Source organism: Rhinopithecus roxellana, chromosome 3 (assembly GCF_007565055.1).
Source record: "Rhinopithecus roxellana isolate Shanxi Qingling chromosome 3, ASM756505v1, whole genome shotgun sequence".
Classification (NCBI taxonomy): domain Eukaryota; kingdom Metazoa; phylum Chordata; class Mammalia; order Primates; family Cercopithecidae; genus Rhinopithecus; species Rhinopithecus roxellana.
Genome location: NC_044551.1, coordinates 62,512,480 through 62,529,547, shown reverse-complemented (window position 1 = coordinate 62,529,547; position 17,068 = coordinate 62,512,480). Strand labels below are relative to the sequence as shown.

Genomic DNA, 17,068 nt, shown 5'->3' with positions numbered 1-17,068 from the left:
GCTGGGATTACAGGTGCGTATCCCCATGCCTGGCTAATTTTTGTGTTTTTAGTAGAGATGGGGTTTCACCATGTCACCCAGGCTGGTCTTGAACTCCTGACCTCAGGTGATCAACCTGCCTTGGCCCCCCAAAGTGCTGGTATTACAAAGCGTGAGCCACTGCACCTGGCCTGAATCATGTTTTTCAATGAGTCACCAGAACAGCTTATTGCCAGCATCAAACCCCAATCCCTATCTCATATTTGTGCTGAACAACATTTACACTAGGCCACAGCAAAAAATTTATAAGAGAAGTAGATCAACTCTGTGTAGTAGTAGAAATAAGTAAAAATTAACCCACAGGTAACTGAGTAAATACAGAAGCATACTCAAAACCAATTCTATTTCTAGCTCATGAGCTACCCTTAACTCTCAGGGACCACTTCTTTAAAGCATATTCTGGAAATCGTTAAAGGTATGGAAGAGAATTTATTTAGCTTTGTGAGGTTTTACTTCATAATACACATACCCTTGGCACAGGGGGCCCCATTAAAGTTTCATAAACTGCTTAATAAGTAAATATTTATGTTGATTTTATGAGGCTTTGAGACATTAAGTTTGAGAAAGTTAATGGTTATCAGGATTTGCATACAAGATCACAAAACAGTAAAATAAACCAAAGAACAAGACTTCCTTACAACCTCCGAAACATAATACAGTGCAATTTCTAGTGAAATCTTTATTCCTATGCTATATTCATTTTGGTCTCTTAATTATTTTCCATTTTATACTCTTTGACTTCCTTGGAACCTTTTGTATGATCTCCTCTATCTTAATAGTATAGTCACCTATTTTAGCTTGACTATATTTTTATCATTCAGAGTAGGATATACTTACTAAGCCAGTTATACTCCAGTAAACTTGCGAATGAAAAAACATTAGAGAACAGAGAATTAAGAACAAGTAATAGAGTCATTATTTCACTGATCCTCACCCAACTTCAGGAAAATCATGTACCTAAAACAGCAATTCTGACTGATAAATTTTTCCATGTCTAAACAGAAAGAAAAGTGAAATTATAAGAATCCTATGATAGTTTACTATACATTATGTGCTTTTAATAGTTCAACACTGGTAATGTTTGATAATCAAGAGTAAATTAATAGGCTAACATTTAAAAATGTATACTTTAATAAGTATAAAGTGTATAAATAATTAGGTAAGCTTGTGGAGAAGCTGACCAAGATACATAAATTAGGAAATACAAGTGTCCATCTAAATTTTCTATATTTCATTTTTTTCATAGTATTTATTAAAGGTGTTTAATATACAGTTTCTCATCTATCATTTTGGAAGTCCTTTATTGTAAAGACAATTCTATTGTCTGATGACAAACAGCAGCCACCATGGTTATTCAGGACCTCCACGCTGAAAAGGGAAAAATAAAGCAGTAAGATTAGATGTTAAATTGACCCAGGAAATGTTTTGATGGTAACTTTACAAATTTATACAATCTTCAGCAAGTAATCTTTGGTTTTTTTGTTTGTTTGTTTGTTTGTTTGTTTTTGAGACGGAGTCTCGCTCTGTCGCCCAGGCTGGAGTGCAGTGGCCGGATCTCATCTCACTGCAAGCTCCGCCTCCCGGGTTTACACCATTCTCCTGCCTCAGCCTCCCGAGTAGCTGGGACTACAGGTGCCTGCCACCTCGCCTGGCTAGTTTTTTGTATTTTTTAGTAGAGACGAGGTTTCACGGTGTTAGCTAGGATGGTCTCGATCTCCTGACCTCGTGATCCACCCGTCTCGGCCTCCCAAAGTGCTGGGATTACAGGCTTGAGCCACCGCACCCGGCCAATCTTTGGTTTTTAAAACATAGTTTTGAATTAGTCAAAACTTTAGGGTACTCATATCAATTCTTTTTTTTTTTTTTTTGAGACAGTTTCCGGAGTTTCACTCTTGCTGCCCAAGCTAGAGTGCAGTGGTGCCATTTCGGCTCACTGCAACCTCTGCCTCCCGGGTTCAAGAGATTCTCCTGCCTCAGCCTCCCAAGTAGCTGGGATTACAGGCACCCGCCACCATATCCAGCTAATTTTTGTAGTTTTGGTAGAGACAGGATTTCACCATATTGGCCAGGCTGGTCTCCAACTCCTGACCTCAGGTGATCCACCTGCTTTGACCTCCCAAAGTGCTGGGATTACAGGCATGAGCCACAATGCCCAGCCCTTTTATCAATTCTTATAAACATAATGTCAGACCTGGAAGGGACTCAAGGTTGACCTGTCCTTAAATTTCTTGGTATCAGGAGCTCTTTACACTCTGAAAAATTATTGAAGACCCCAAAGAACTGTTTTTTTATGTGATTGTATCTATTGACATTGATATACCACGCATATTTACAGAGGGATTTGACTATGGTTTGTTTCTCGTAGTCTTGGCCTACCTGACCATCCTGTCTTAGCTCTGACCACACTCTGACATGACAATAGGAATAGCATGTAAATCAGCAAATGAAACCCCCAAAGCCCAAATGTTATGGTGTTTTGCATAGTCTTGGGACAAAGAGCAACGACTTACTTGGATAAATTCAATTTCTTCTTGAGATACAAGTTTCCTTCTGTATTTCTGAGGTAATGTTTTTATTATTTCTGCAGTATCTGGTGGACCCTGATACATCAACAAATCTGGTGATTTACTTCCCTTAGAATGTTGTGAAATTACAGAAGAGTGAGATGGTAGCCCTGCTGATCTCAAAGCTTCCGACACTGAAATTAAAAAAAAAAAAAAAAAAAAAGACCTTATTAGAGAAATTGTTCAGATGTCAAAATACTGAGTCTTAAAATATTATCAAATAATCAAGTCATTCTTGAAATGAGGTCATTCTTCAAATAACTCTTGAAGTATTATAATTCCAAAAGGTAAATATTGTAGGGGAACTCAGTTGGCTATACATAATTTCATAAAGGTTTCTAAAAACAAATAAGGAGGTAACTTTAAAATTTTTATATATTTGTTATTTAGAGATGGGGTCTTACTTTGTTGTCCAGGCTGATCTTGAACTCCTGGGCTCAAGCAAGCATCCTGCCTCAGCCTCCTGCTATCCCACCTCAGCCTGTGAGTAGTTAGGACTATAGGCATGTGCCACTGTACCCAGCAAAGGAGCAGTTTTAAGTAAATGAGTTACAAAAATGTAAAATAATGAAATTTCTAGTTAGTGGAATTCAACCCTTTAGGGGAACCTACACTACTTAAGCTTATCTCACATAACCCCTCATAGGCCAACACATGGTGGAGTTTACAGGTAATATCTTATAACAAGGAATAAGAAAGTCAGTAAATGTAAATGAGGGTAGTTTTCTCAGTATCTTCACACTTGTTTATCTTAATTCTTCAATAGTTACAATAAGTTAAAAATATACCTATAAAATATGTTGAAATTGCCTGAATTAAAGCAAGAGAAGCACCGAGGATCTGGTTTAAAAAAAAAAAAAAAAGGGGGGGGTGGGAATCAGAGAAAAACAGAACCCTTTCAGAATCTTCTCCCATTCATTTCAAATAAATGCTAAGGATTAAGACAATCCAAAAAACATTTACTGACTAGATGAATAGATAAATGAATGAATGAAAGAAAAGATGGTTGATGAGGAGAGAAACATAGGAAGGGTTATTATTTTCACAGTCTCTGCAAATGGAAGGCTGGGAGAATCTTCTAAAGGATAGGAGAGAGTAAAGGCAGGACAAAATTTAGCCCATATAAACTCACTAGAAATTCAGAGACATCTTCTGTTGAGTCACTACCTTTTAAAATAGGGGTAATAAAGGCCAGGTATGTGGCTCACGCCTGTAATCCCAGCACTTCGGGAAGCCAAGGCAGGCAGATCACCTGAGATCAGGAGTTCCAGACCAGCCTAGACAACATGGTGTAAACCCTGTGTCTACTAAAAATACAAAAATTAGTCAGGTGTGCTGGTGTATGCCTGTAATCCCAGCTACTAAGGAGGTTGAAGCACAAGAATTGCTTGAACCCAGGAGGGGGAGGCTACAGTGTGCCAAGATAGCACCACTGTACTCCAGCCTGGGAGACAGAGCAAGACCCTGTCTCAAAAAGTAAAATAAAATAGAGGTAATAATTTTTTTTTTTTTTGAGACAAAGTCTTGCCCTGTCACCCAAGCTGGAGTGCAGTGGCATGATCTCGGCTCACTCCAACCTCCGCCTCCTGGGTTCAAGCATTTCTCCGCTTCAGTCTCCCGAGTAGCTGGGACTATAGGAGCCCACCACCATGCCTGGCTAATATTTTTATATTTTTTAGTAGAGACAGGGTTTCAACATGTTGCCCAGGCTGGTCTCGAACTCCTGACCTCAGGTTATCTGCCTGCCTCGGCCTCCCAAAGTGCTGGGATTACAGGTGTGAGCCACCGCGCCCGGCCATAAGTTAATTTCTACTTGCATGCTGCATAGGGCACTACTTTGATCTAAGCTCCAATAGTCTTAACTGATTTTTTTTTTTTTTTTTTTGAGACGGAGTCTCGCTCTATCGCCCAGGCTGGAGTGCAGTGGCCGGATCTCAGCTCACTGCAAGCTCCGCCTCCCGGGTTTACGCCATTCTCCTGCCTCAGCCTCCCGAGTAGCTGGGACTACAGGCTCCCGCCACCTCGCCCGGCTAGTTTTTTGTATTTTTAGTAGAGACGGGGTTTCACCGTGTTAGCCAGGATGGTCTCGATCTCCTGACCTCGTGATCCGCCCGTCTCGGCCTCCCAAAGTGCTGGGATTACAGGCTTGAGCCACCGCGCCCGGCCCTTAACTGATTTTTAAATGAGAAATATTGCCTATAATAAAATATTCATTTATAAATATTCACGTACACAATTTTAAAAGAAATCTAAATAAAATACAACTTACCATTGGGTTTAGGATTGTCTCTTCTGTCAGGAAACCTTATTAATGGAGTGTGTGGTTTGACTACCTAAAGGAAAAATAATATGCATGAAAAACAATCTCATTAACTAAAAGAAATGATCTTCTAAACCTCATAAATAGATACTTTTGTTAAACTTACTATTTGACAGCAACTTTAAATTATACTCTTCCCCAACCAGGAAAGCTGGTCTATGAATTATTAACTTGTCTATCTGGTAAACACAACTTTGTACTTTATATATAATCACAAGACTTTCATTGTACTATCGAAGGTGTACTTCAAAGCAACCCAGTGGAGGAGATGATGTGGATTTTATGTTGCATGACTTATAGATTGGTAAGAATTGAAAGCTGGCTGAGCACAGTGGCTTATGCCTGTAATCCCAACACTTTGAGAGGCCCAGGCGGGCAGACTGCATGAGGTCACGAATTCAAGACCAGCCTAGCCAAGATGGCGAAACCCCATCTCTACTAAAAAAATAAAAAAAATTAGCAGGGCATGGTGGTGGGCGCCTGTAATCCCAGCTACTCAGGAGGCTGAAGCAGAGAACTGCTTGAACCCGGGAGGCAGAAGTTGCTGTGAGCCAAGATCGAGCCACTGCACTCCAGCCTGGGTGACAGAGTGAGGCTCTGTCTCAAAACAAACAAACAAACAAACAAACAAACAAAAACTTCTCTATTAGCTATTTCTTCACTTTCACTTTCATAGCCAAGCTTCTTAAGAGAATGTTCTATCTGTCCTATTGTCACTCCCCTATTTAAAAGTTTGAAAACTGGCTGGGATCGGTGGCTCATGCCTGTAATCCCAGCACTTTGGGAGGCTGAGGCAGGAGGATGGCTTGAGCCCAGGAGTTTGAGACCAGCCTGAGCAAGAAGGTGAGACTCCCTCTCCACAACTTAAAATAAAAAAAAAAAAAGAAGTAGGCCGGGCGTGGTGGCTCAAGCCTGTAATCCCAGCCCTTTGGGAGGCCGAGACGGGTGGATCACGAGGTCAGGAGATCAGACCATCCTGGCTAACACGGTGAAACCCCGTCTCTACTTAAAAAATACAAAAATCTAGCCGGGTGAGGTGGCGGGCGCCTGTAGTCCCAGCTACTTGGGAGGCTGAGGCAGGAGAATGGTGTGAACCTGGGAGGCGGAGCTTGCAGTGAGCGGAGATCCGGCCACTGTACTCCAGCCTGGGCGACAGAGCGAGACTCCGTCTCAAAAAAAAAAAAAAAAAAAAAAGAAGTTTGAAAAATGTTCCACAGATTTCACGATAAAGTTCAAAATCTTATTTGGCACTCACAACACCCATCGTGATCTGGCCTCTCCTTACTTGTTGCTCCAGGTATTCTGAAGTACTTTTCCTTTCCCCAATTCATCCTGCTATTTATCCCCATTCCATCTAGAGCTTATGTCCTCTGCCATGAAATCTCCCTCCCTCCCATCCCATTCCACTTCCATGCCTATCCTTCTGACTGCTTATCCTTTACAACAGCTCACATGTCACTCTTCTCTAAGAACCTTTCCCAAATTCCAAAGTCTGAGTTAAAAACTCCTCCTCATGTTTTCAGAGGACAGATAAGTTAGCCAATGATTATAGGACAGTGCTAAGCTCCTGGACAGTCAGAGACAGAAAATTAAGCACTTCTGCAGCAGCATTCCTGTTACACGGTAAATGTCCAAGAAACAGTTGCCAAATAAGTGAATAAACCTTTTGTAAGTTAGGTCTAACTGTATAGGCATGTAAATATGTATTATATACTTATACAAATGTACATACACTGCAGAGAAAGAATCATTTGCAACACTGCTTTTATATACTTAAAAACATGATTTAATATGGCCTTATAGGCCAGGCACAGTGTCTCACACCTGTAATCCCAGCACTTTGGAAGGCCAAAGCGGGCAGATCACTTGAGGTCAGGAGTTCAGGATCAACCTGGTCAACATGGTGAAACCCTGTCTCTACTAAAAATACAAAAGTTAGCTGGGTATGATGGTGCACACTTGTAATCCCAGCTACTCAGGAGGCTGGGGCATGAGAAATCACTTGAACCCAGGAGGTGGAGGTTGCAGTGAGCCAAGATTGTGCCACTGCACTCCAGCCTGGGTGACAGAGCAAGACTTCATCTTAAAGAAAAACAACAATAATAATATGGTCTTATAAATTAAATTCCCACTCTCTTTGGTATCCCTACTTTTTAACAACAACAAAAATTATTTTGAGATAGGGTCTTGCTCTGTCACCCAGGCTGGAGTGCAGTGGTGTGATCACAGCTCATTACAGCCTCAACCTGCCAGGCCCAAGTGATCCTCCCACCTCAGCCTCCAAAGTAACTGGGACTACAAGTGTGCCCCACCACGCCTGGCTAATTTTTAACATTTTTTGTGGAGATGGCCTCTCCCTATGTTCCTTAGGTGGGTCTTGAACTCTGGCGATCCTCCTGCCTTGGCCGCCTAAAGTACGGGGATTACAGGCATGAGCCACTGCACCCAGCCCTAGAAAGTGTTTTAAATGCAAAAAAGTAGAATGGCATAAAATAAACCCTGATATATTCATCACACAACTTTAACAATAATATAGTCAATCTTATTTCATCATCCCTTCCCTGATTAAACAAATCCTAAACATTTAATCCCATCTCATCTGTTAATACCTTCCACACATTACTGACAAACAGAATTTTTGTTAAATCATAACCCCAATACTTTTTTTTTTTTTCCAATTTGAAAGCAGTGAAGCCAGGCTCAGTGGCTCATGCATGTAATCCCAGCACTTTGAGAGGCTGAGGCAGGCAGATCACTTGAGCCCAGGAGTTCGAGACCAGCCTGGGCAATATAGTGAGACCCTGTCTCTACCAAAAATTTAAAAAGTTAGCTGAGCATGGTGGCGTGGGCCTGTCGTGCCAGCTACTTGGGAGGCTTAGTTGGGAAGATCACTTGAGCCCGAGAGGTTGAGATACAGTAAACCAGACAAGATCATGCTGCTGCACTGCAGCCTGGGCAACAGCAAGATCCTGTCTCAAAAAAAAGTCACTGTTTATTAACTCACCAGATTACAAATATAATCATGGTAGACACCTTAGTTCACCCTAGTTTTTGTTCAAGTGAGCCCCAATACTTTTGCCACACTTAACAATAATTCCTACTGTCATCTGATATTCAGCTTATGCTCTCATTTCCCCTTCTTGATTGGGTGTGGTGACTCACACCTATAATCTCAGCAGTTTGGGAGTCTGAGGCAGGTGGATTTCTTGAGCTCAGGAGTTTGAAACTAGCCTGGGCAACATGGCGAAACCCCGTCTCTACAAAAAATACCAAAAAATTAGCTGTGAGTGGTGTTGCACACCTTTAGTCCCAGCTATTTCGGGGAATGAGGCAGGAGGATCCACTTGAACCTCGGGAGGTCAAGACTGCAGTGAGCCATTATCGCGCCACTACACTCCAGCCTGTGTGACAAAGTGAGACTCTGTCTCAAACAAAACAAAACAAAAATTTCCCCTTCTCAATTGTCTTTTTACATTCTAAATACAAATATGACAAATAACTCCAACTGCATATTAGTTGGATAACTAAGAAGCCAATCCGAAAAGGCTCCCACTGTATGACTGCAACCATATGACATTCTAGAAAAGGTCAAACTATCCATCTAAGATTTTTTTCTTTTTTTTCTGAGACAAAGTCTCGCTCTGTTGCCCAGGCTGGAGTGCAATGGTACGATCTCGGCTCAATGCAACCTCCACCCAGGTTCGAGTGATTCTCCTGCCTCAGCCTCCTGAGTAGCTGGGACTACAGGTAAGTGCCGCCATGTCCAACTAATTTTTGTATTTTTAGTAGAGATGGGGATTCTCCATGTTGGCCAGGATGGTCTCAATCTCTTGACCTCGTGATCTGCCCACCTCGGCCTCCCAAAGTGTTGGGATTTCAGGCGTGAGCCACAGTGCCTGGCCCCATCTAAGATTTATTCATGCCTTTTCATGGCTTGATAGCTCATTTCTTTTTAGTGCTGAATAATATTTCAATATCTGGATGTACCACAGTTTATCAATTCACCTACTGAAGGATATCTTGTTTGCTTCTAAATTTTGGTAATTATGAATAAAGCTGCTATAAACATCTGTGTGCAGCTTTTATGTGGACATAAGTTTTCAACTCACTTGGGTAGATACTATGGAGTGTAATGGCTAGATCGTACGGTAAGATTATGTTTCCTTTTGTATGAAATTGCCAAACTGGGATCAGTGCCGTGGCTGACGCCTGTAATCCCAACACTTCAGGAGGTCAAGGCAGGTGGATCACTTGAGTCCACGAGTTCAAGACCAGCCTGGGCAACATAGTGAAACCCTGACTCTACAAAAAATACAAAAATTAGGCATGGTGGCATGTGCCTAAAAAAGAAAGAAATTGCCAAACCGTCTTCCAAAGTGGCTGTACCATTTTGCATTCCCACCAGCAATGAATGAGAGTTCCTGTTAGGTGGGATAGTAATAAGAATTCACATCTTTGTCAACATTAAGTGTTGTCAAGTGTTTCGGATTCTGGCCATTCTGACAGGTGTGTAATGGTTGTCTTAACTTGAAATTCTCTAATAACATATGATGTTGAGTATCTTCTCTTTTTTTGAGACAGAGTCTCACTCTGTCGCCCAGGCTGGAGTACAATGGCGCGATCTCGGCTCACTGCAACCTCCGCCTCCCAGGTTTAAGCAATTCTCCTGCCTCAGCCTCCCAAGTAGCTGGGATTACAGGTGCACACCACCACACCTGGCTAATTTTTGTACTTTTAGTAGAGATGGGGTTTCGCCATGTTGGCCAGGCTGGTCTCAAAACTCCTGACCTCAGGTGATCCATCCACCTAGGCCTCCCAAAGTGCTGGGATTATAGGCGTGAGCCACCGTGCCTGGCTGAGTATCTTTTCATTAGACCTATTTGTCATTTGTATATCATTTTTCTTTTGAGACAGGGTTATGCTCTGTTGCCCAGGCTAGAGTACAGTGGTGTGATCTCAGCTCAGTGCAACCTCAACATCCCAAGTTCAAGCAATCCTCCCACTTAAACTGATCCTCCCACTTCAGCCTCCCAAGTAGCTGGGACTACAGGTGTGCACCACCACACCCAGTTAACTTTTGTATTTTTTGTAGAGACAGGCTTTCACTATGTTGGCCAGGCTGGTCTTGAACTCCAGGGCTCAAGCGATCCACCCAGTTCAGCCTCCCAAAGTGTGTATATTTTCTTTGATGAAGTGTCTGTTCAGCTGTTTTGCCCATTTTAAAATTCAGTCATTTATTTTTATTTATTTTCTTATTGTTGAGTTCTTCTGTTTCCTTTTTTTTTTTTCTTTTCTGAGACGGAGTCTCGCTCTGTTGCCCAGACTGGAGTGCAGTGGGCTCACTGCAACCTCCGTCTCCCAGGTTCAAGCAATTCTCCTGCCTCGGCCTCCTGAGTAGCTCGGATGACAGGTGCCCGCTACCATGCCCAGATAATTTTTGTACTTTTAGTAGAGACGGGTTTTGCCATGTTGGCCAGGCTGGTCTCAAACTCCTGAACTCAAGTGATCTGCCCGCCTTGGTCTCCCAAAGTGCTGGGATTACAGGCATGAGTCACCATGTCCGGCCTTATGTTTTCCATAATAGTCTTTTATCAGATATGTCTTTTGAAAGTATTTTCTCCCAATATGTGGCTTGCCTTTTTTTGACAGTGTCTCACAGAGCAGAATTTTTTTAATGAAGTCCAGCTTATCAATTAATTTTTCATGGATCATGCCTTTGGTGTTGTATCTAAAAAGTCATTGCTAAACCTAAGGTTAGTTTTATTTTCTCCTATAAGGATTGATTTTATAGATTTGCATTTTGCATTTAGGTCTAGGATCCATTTTGACTTAATTTTTGTGAAGGACGTGAGGTCTGTGTCTAGATGGATCTCCAATTTTTTCAGCACCATGTTGAAAGACTATCTTGTCTCCATTGTATTCCCTTTTGTCAAAGATCAGTTGATTATCTCTTTATTTTTACCTTTCCAAATCTCAGTTTTAGCTATGCCTCTTATAAATAGTATAGCACTGGATTTTCATTTGTTAGCCAGTCTGAAAATGTTTTACTTTATTATTTATTTTTTGAGACCAGGTCTTGCTCTGTTACACAGGCTGGGGTGCAGTGGAGTGATCGTTGTTTACTGCAGCATCAAACTCCTGGGCTCAAGTAATCTTTCCACCTCAGCCTCCTGAGTAGCTAGGACTACAGGTACACATCACACACCACCCCTCCCGCCTGGCTAATTTTTATAGAGACAGGGTCTTGCTATGTTGCCTAGGCTAATCTTGAACTCCTGGCTCAAGCAGTCTTCCCACCTTGGCTTCCCAAAGTGTTGGGATTACAGGTGTGAGCCACTGTGCCCAGCCAGTTTTGTCTTTACTTAATGTTCTGAGACCATGCTACGTGACTTCCTATCAGTTTGTGCCAATCAGTCTTTTGGCACTCTTCTCTTCCTTCAAGATATGGATCAACAACCAAATTCTAAGCTCTACGTTTTTTTTTTTTTTTGAGTCAGGGTCTAGCTCTGTTGTCCAGACTGGAATGCAGAGGCATGATTATGGCTCACTGTAGCCTTGATCACCCGGGCTCAATCTTCCCACTTCAGCCTCCTGAGTAGCTGGAACCACAGGTGCATGTCACCATGCTCAGCTAATTTTTAAAAATTTTTATAGAGATGGGGTCTTGCTATGTTGCCCAGGCTGGTCTTGAACTCCTGGGCTCAAGCCATCCTCCTGCCTCAAACTGCCAAAGTGTTGGGATTACAGGCATACACCAGTGAGCCTGGCCTAAACTCTCTTACTGGCACTGTAGTCCTAACTTTATAGGCCTGTCACAGAGATACTCAATAAATTTTGCTAATGTTATATGTAATTATTACATAATATTAGCACATACTCTATTATTTATTTTTTGAGACCAGGTCTTGCTCTGTTACACAGCCTGTTACACAGGCTGGGGTGCAGTGGGGTGATTGTGGTTCACTGCAGCGTCAAACTCCTAGGCTCAAGTGATATTATATTAGCATATTGGTAGTATTCTTTTCCTTTTTTTGTTTTTTAAGAGTGCAGTCACGAACCTGGTATGAATTCTAAATACGTGAGTACAGGTCTTTGTTCCTATGTTAGAAGGGCACAGACCATTCCTTACTGTATATCTCATGGTTTCTTCATTTGTTTGCATAGATCAGCTGTTAGTATTGCTTTGGACTCTACCATTTTAACAAACTACCACAATTTGTTTATGCAAAAGACAGACATATAGATTGTTTCTGGTTTGGGGGCTAACAGAAACAGAGCCAGGGACCCCAAGGCAGTATGTACAGTACCTACCTGCTGAGATGCCACACTCCTGCTGCCAGGCTGGAATCTCTCAGCTCTGGACCCCAGTTCTTTGCTAGTAACTCTTTTCTCTATGAACATTTTGGTACAGAGACTATGGGCATTCACTTCTCTTGGGCAATAAACCTATGAGTAGAATTGCTGGGTCATACCGTAGATACACGCTTAACTATTAGAGACTGACAGCTTTCCAAAGTGGCTGTAACATTTTATATTCCCACCAGCACTATTGAGGGTTTCAGACACTTCACATTCTTATCAACACTGACGTCTAAATTTTAGTCATTTTTGGTGGATGTGTAGGACCTCATGGTTTTAATTTTTATTTTCCTGGCAAGTAATGATATTGAGCCCCTTTAAAAATGTTCATTGCTCATTTGGGTATCTTTTGTGCAACACCAAGTCTTTTACCCATTTTTAAATTGTTATATATTATTGACACATATGGTTATATATTATGAATAACAGACCTTTGTCAGATAGTCTCTCAGTCCTTACAGAATCTTTAACTAGTTAATGCTCAATAACTACCCACTGAATAAGTGAGGATCATTCACAGCAATGGGACCAAAAACTGGGATCTAGGATTATCATTCAGACAACCTCAGGAATTTATAAAAAGGTCTTTTAAGAGATGTACTTATATAAAGCGAAATGTACTTCTCATATCAAAGATAAAAGTCAATCATAAAATAATACACGTTCAGGGTTCAAAGACTAAGTTACTTCAGCTGTCTATCTAAACCAAGTGAAAACAGGCTTGTGAAACCAACGCTTATACACACACACACACAAATTAAGCTTAAATAACATTTTTCTATTCCCCTCATCTGGCGTGTAGCCAGACGCTTGGAGAGGTTGGGGAGAACCCGCTCTGGCGAGGGCGCAGTACGCGGCGCCAGTTGCCCGACCATTCCCAAGACCTTGAAGGGACACTGGGTCAGATCCAGGGTTCACTTCCTTCCACGCCCCGCTACCGCCTTCGTTCCGATTGGCTGATCGGGGGCACCACAGCCAATCCTAGACGGTGATTGGCCAGGCTACCGCCAGGGCCGCCTCACCCACAGACGCCTAAGACTAACAAGGTCCTGGCGGAGGGGCCGGGCACTCCGGCAGTAGGTACAGGACCTACCTGCGAAGATGCTGCACGCTTGCCGCCAGGCTCGAACCCTCGGCGCCGGACCCACCTCACTGCCCGGCCCTAGAGGCTCAAAGTCCCATCGTGACACACACACGCGGGCGCCGCCGCTGGCCCTCCGCAGAGGCGCGGTCACCGCGCAGATTCTGCCCACCGCCTTTCCTCCCCGACGCCGTCGCTATAGTCAGCACAGTCCTACCGGCTAAGGTGCGGAAACGCGACAAATTGCTTTACCTGAACGACCCTACTGGCAGACGCCATCTTGCTGCCCATCATGACCCCGAGAAGGGGCAGTTTCCGGGGCGCGAGCGAGCCGCAGCGATCACCGGAGTCCCGGGCGGCTGGGGGCGGTGCTTCTCGGGACGTCGCGGAGGCGGAGACCGGACTGGGCCCTCCTCCGCCATGGGGCTGGCCCCGCCCCCTGTGCCTGGCCCCACCCCCACCCCCCCAACCCCTTCTCCCTCCTAGGATAGACCCACGTGTGTTCTATTGTTTCGTTTTGAGGACAAAGTTTTGTTACGGTGGGTCTCTTTTGCTTATTTGCCTATAAATTGTCTAGGACCATTTCCTTTCCAGAAAGCAAGTTTATAATTTCGAAACAGTTCAAAATTTTATCTGGAACCAAATAAATAATACAACCTTCTGATCTGTCAGCTCTTGCAAAGATTAAAAAAATTAAAGAAAAACAAAAACCCTGCGGTTTCCTAAAATGAATAATTTTGTTAAAACGGTAGTGGCAGGCTCACAAGAGTTTACTCTGGCTTACAAAGGGTCATGTCACAGTCTCTTGCTGATTGGCATTGCTTGATTGTAATTTGGTTTCTGTTTTCTTTACCGTTTATTACTCCTGATATTGAACTGCTGGGCCTTTGCTTCAAGTTGAGATAACTCAAAAATTCAGAAATATTTGAAACGTAAGCCACCCATATCGTTTCCCCAAAGTTACATTACGGGCGGGGCGCTATGACTCACGCCTGTAATCCCAGCACTTCGGGAGGCTGAGGCGGGCAGATAGATCACTTGAGGTCAGGAGACCAGACTGGCCAACATAGTAAAACCTGTCTCTACTAAAAATACAAAATTTAGCCGGGCGTGGTGGCGGGCACCTGTAGTTCCAGCTACTCAGGAGGTGAGGCAGGAGAATTGCTTGAACCCAGAAGGCAGAGGTTGCAGTAAGCCAAGATTGCGCCACTGCACTCCAGCCTGAGCGACAGAGGGAGACTCCGTCTCACACACACACAAAAAAGTTACATTACGTTCTGTGATAAATAATGCTTAGGTTATACATAGTATTGTAAGCTTGACCAATGTGTTTGATGATATACATCAGTGATTCTAAGTCTTGGGATCTTTTTAGAAATATAAGTTACTGAACCCAAATATGGTCTATTCGGATTCAGTGTCCCTAGAGAGGCCATTAACCCGTTTTGTTTTGTTTTTTTGGTTTTTTTTTTTTTTTTTTTTTTGAGATGGAGTCTTACTCTGTTGCCCAGCCTGGAGTGCTGTGGCGTGGCGTGCTCTCGGCTCACTGCAACCTTTGCCTCCTGGACTCAAGCAATTCTCCAGCCTCAGCCTCCCCACTAGCTGGGATTACAGGCGCCTGCCACCATGCCTGGTTAATTTTTGTATTTTTAGTAGAGACAGAGTTTCACCATATTGGCCAGACTAATCTCCAACTCCTGGCCTCAAGTGACCCATCCACCTTGGCCTCCCTAAGTGCTGGTATTACAGGCGTGAGCCACTGCGCCTGGCCCCATTTTAATTATTTTCTTTTTTTCTTTTCTTTTTTTTTTTTTTGAGACGGAGTCTCGCTCTGTCGCCCAGGCTGGAGTGCAGTGGCGCCATTTGCAATCGCCCAGGCGGAGTGCAGTGGCGCCATCTGCACTCCAGCCTGGGCGACAGAGCGAGACTCCATCTCAAAAAAAAAAAAAAAAAAAAAAAAGCTTTAACCTTTTAACCCCATCTCTACTGAAAATACAAAATTATTTTCAAATGTGCAGTTCAGTCACATTAAGTACATTCACATTGTTGGGCAATTGTTACCATCTTCAGAAACTGTACCCATTAAACAAAAACTTATTCTTCCTTCCCTCAAACTCTGAAAACTATCATTTTACTTTCTCTATGAATTTGACTACTGTAGGTACTTCATGTAAGTGGAAACATAACCGTATTTGTCCTTTGGAATTAGCTTTTTTCACTTAGCATGTCTTCAAAGTTCATTCATGTTGTAGAATGTATCAGAATTTCCTTCTTTTTTAAGGCTGAAAAATATCCCATTATATGTGTATACCACATTTTGCTTATCCATTCATCTGCAATTTTTTTTTTTTTTTTTTTTTTTTTTTTTTTTTTTTGAGATGGAGTCTTGCTCTGTCACCCAGGCTGGAGTGCAGTGGTACGATCTCGGCTCACTGCAAGCTCCGCCTCCCGGGTTAGCGGCAGGAGAATGGTGTGGCAGAAGGAGAATGGCATGGCGGCAGGAGAATGGGCAGCCTCCCGAGTAGCTGGGACTATAGGCGCCCGCCACCACGCCAGGGTTATTTTTTTGTATTTTTAGTAGAGACAGGGTTTCACCTTATTAGCCAGGATGGTCTAGATCTCCTGACCTCGTGATCCACCCTCCTTGGCCTCCCAAAGTGCTGGGATTACAGGCGCAAGCCACCACGGCCAGCAGATTCTTTTTTTTTTTTTTTTGAGACAAGAGTCTCACAATGACACACCCAGGCTGGATGCCATGGCATGATCTCAGCTCACTGCAACCTCTGCCTCCTTGGTTCAAGTGATTCTCCTGCCTCATCCTCCCGAGTAGCTGGGATTACAGGCACCCACCACCACACCCAGCTAATTTCTGTATTTTTAGTGGAGATGGGGTTTCTCCATATTGGCCAGGCTGATCTCGAACTCCCGACCTCAGGTGATCCACCCGTCTTGGCCTCCCAAAGTGCTGGGATTATAAGTGTGAGCCACTGCATCTGGCCCGGTTCAATGCTTTTTAAAAAAATTTCATTTGAGACTCCTTTGACATATGCCTCATTTAAAAGTGTGTTCAGTTTCCAAGTGTTTGGAAATTTTCCTGTTATTCGACTGTTACTGATTCCTCATTTAATTCCATTGTAGTCAGCACACAGTCTATAATTTCAATTATTTTATATTTGTGAAATTTATTTATTCATTTATTTATTTTGAGACAGAGTCTTGCTCTGTCGCCCAGGCTGGAGTGCAGTGACACGATCTTGGCTTACTGCAAGCTCCGCCACCCAGGTTACGCCATTCTCCCGCCTCAGCCTCCCGAGTGGCTGGCACTACAGGTGCCCACCACCACACCCAGCTAATTTTTTGTATTTTTAGTAGAGATGGGGTTTCACCGTGTTAGTCAGGATGGTCTCGATTTCCTGACCTCGTGATCCACCCGCCTTGGCTTCCCAAAGTGTTGGGATTACAGGCATGAGCCACTATGCCCGGCCAATTATTTTGTCATCCAGGATATGGTCTGTTGTTCTACAAGCACTTGAAAAGAAAGTGTTCTACTGTTGTTTGGTGGAGTATTCTATGAATGTTGATTAGCTCCTGTTACTCCATATGTGCTATTATGACAAAATACCTTAGTTTGGGTAATTTATAACAACAGAAATTTACTTCTCATGTTCAGGAGGCTCAAAAGTCTAAGATCAAAGTACCAGCAGT

At 43.0% G+C, this 17,068-nt stretch overlaps 1 protein-coding gene across 1 annotated transcript; it reads right to left on the bottom strand.

Annotated features, from left to right (window-relative positions):
• Nucleotides 1–448: 448 nt before the first annotated feature.
• Nucleotides 449–13,739, bottom strand: MRPS36 (mitochondrial ribosomal protein S36). The gene is made up of 4 exons (XM_030927739.1): nt 13,616–13,739; nt 4,873–4,936; nt 2,550–2,737; nt 449–1,407 (listed from the first exon to the last, which is right to left on the bottom strand). The coding sequence occupies exons 1-4, from the start codon at nt 13,655–13,657 to the stop codon at nt 1,390–1,392; spliced, it is 312 nt and encodes a 103-aa protein (XP_030783599.1). The 5' UTR covers nt 13,658–13,739; the 3' UTR covers nt 449–1,389.
• Nucleotides 13,740–17,068: the final 3,329 nt, after the last annotated feature.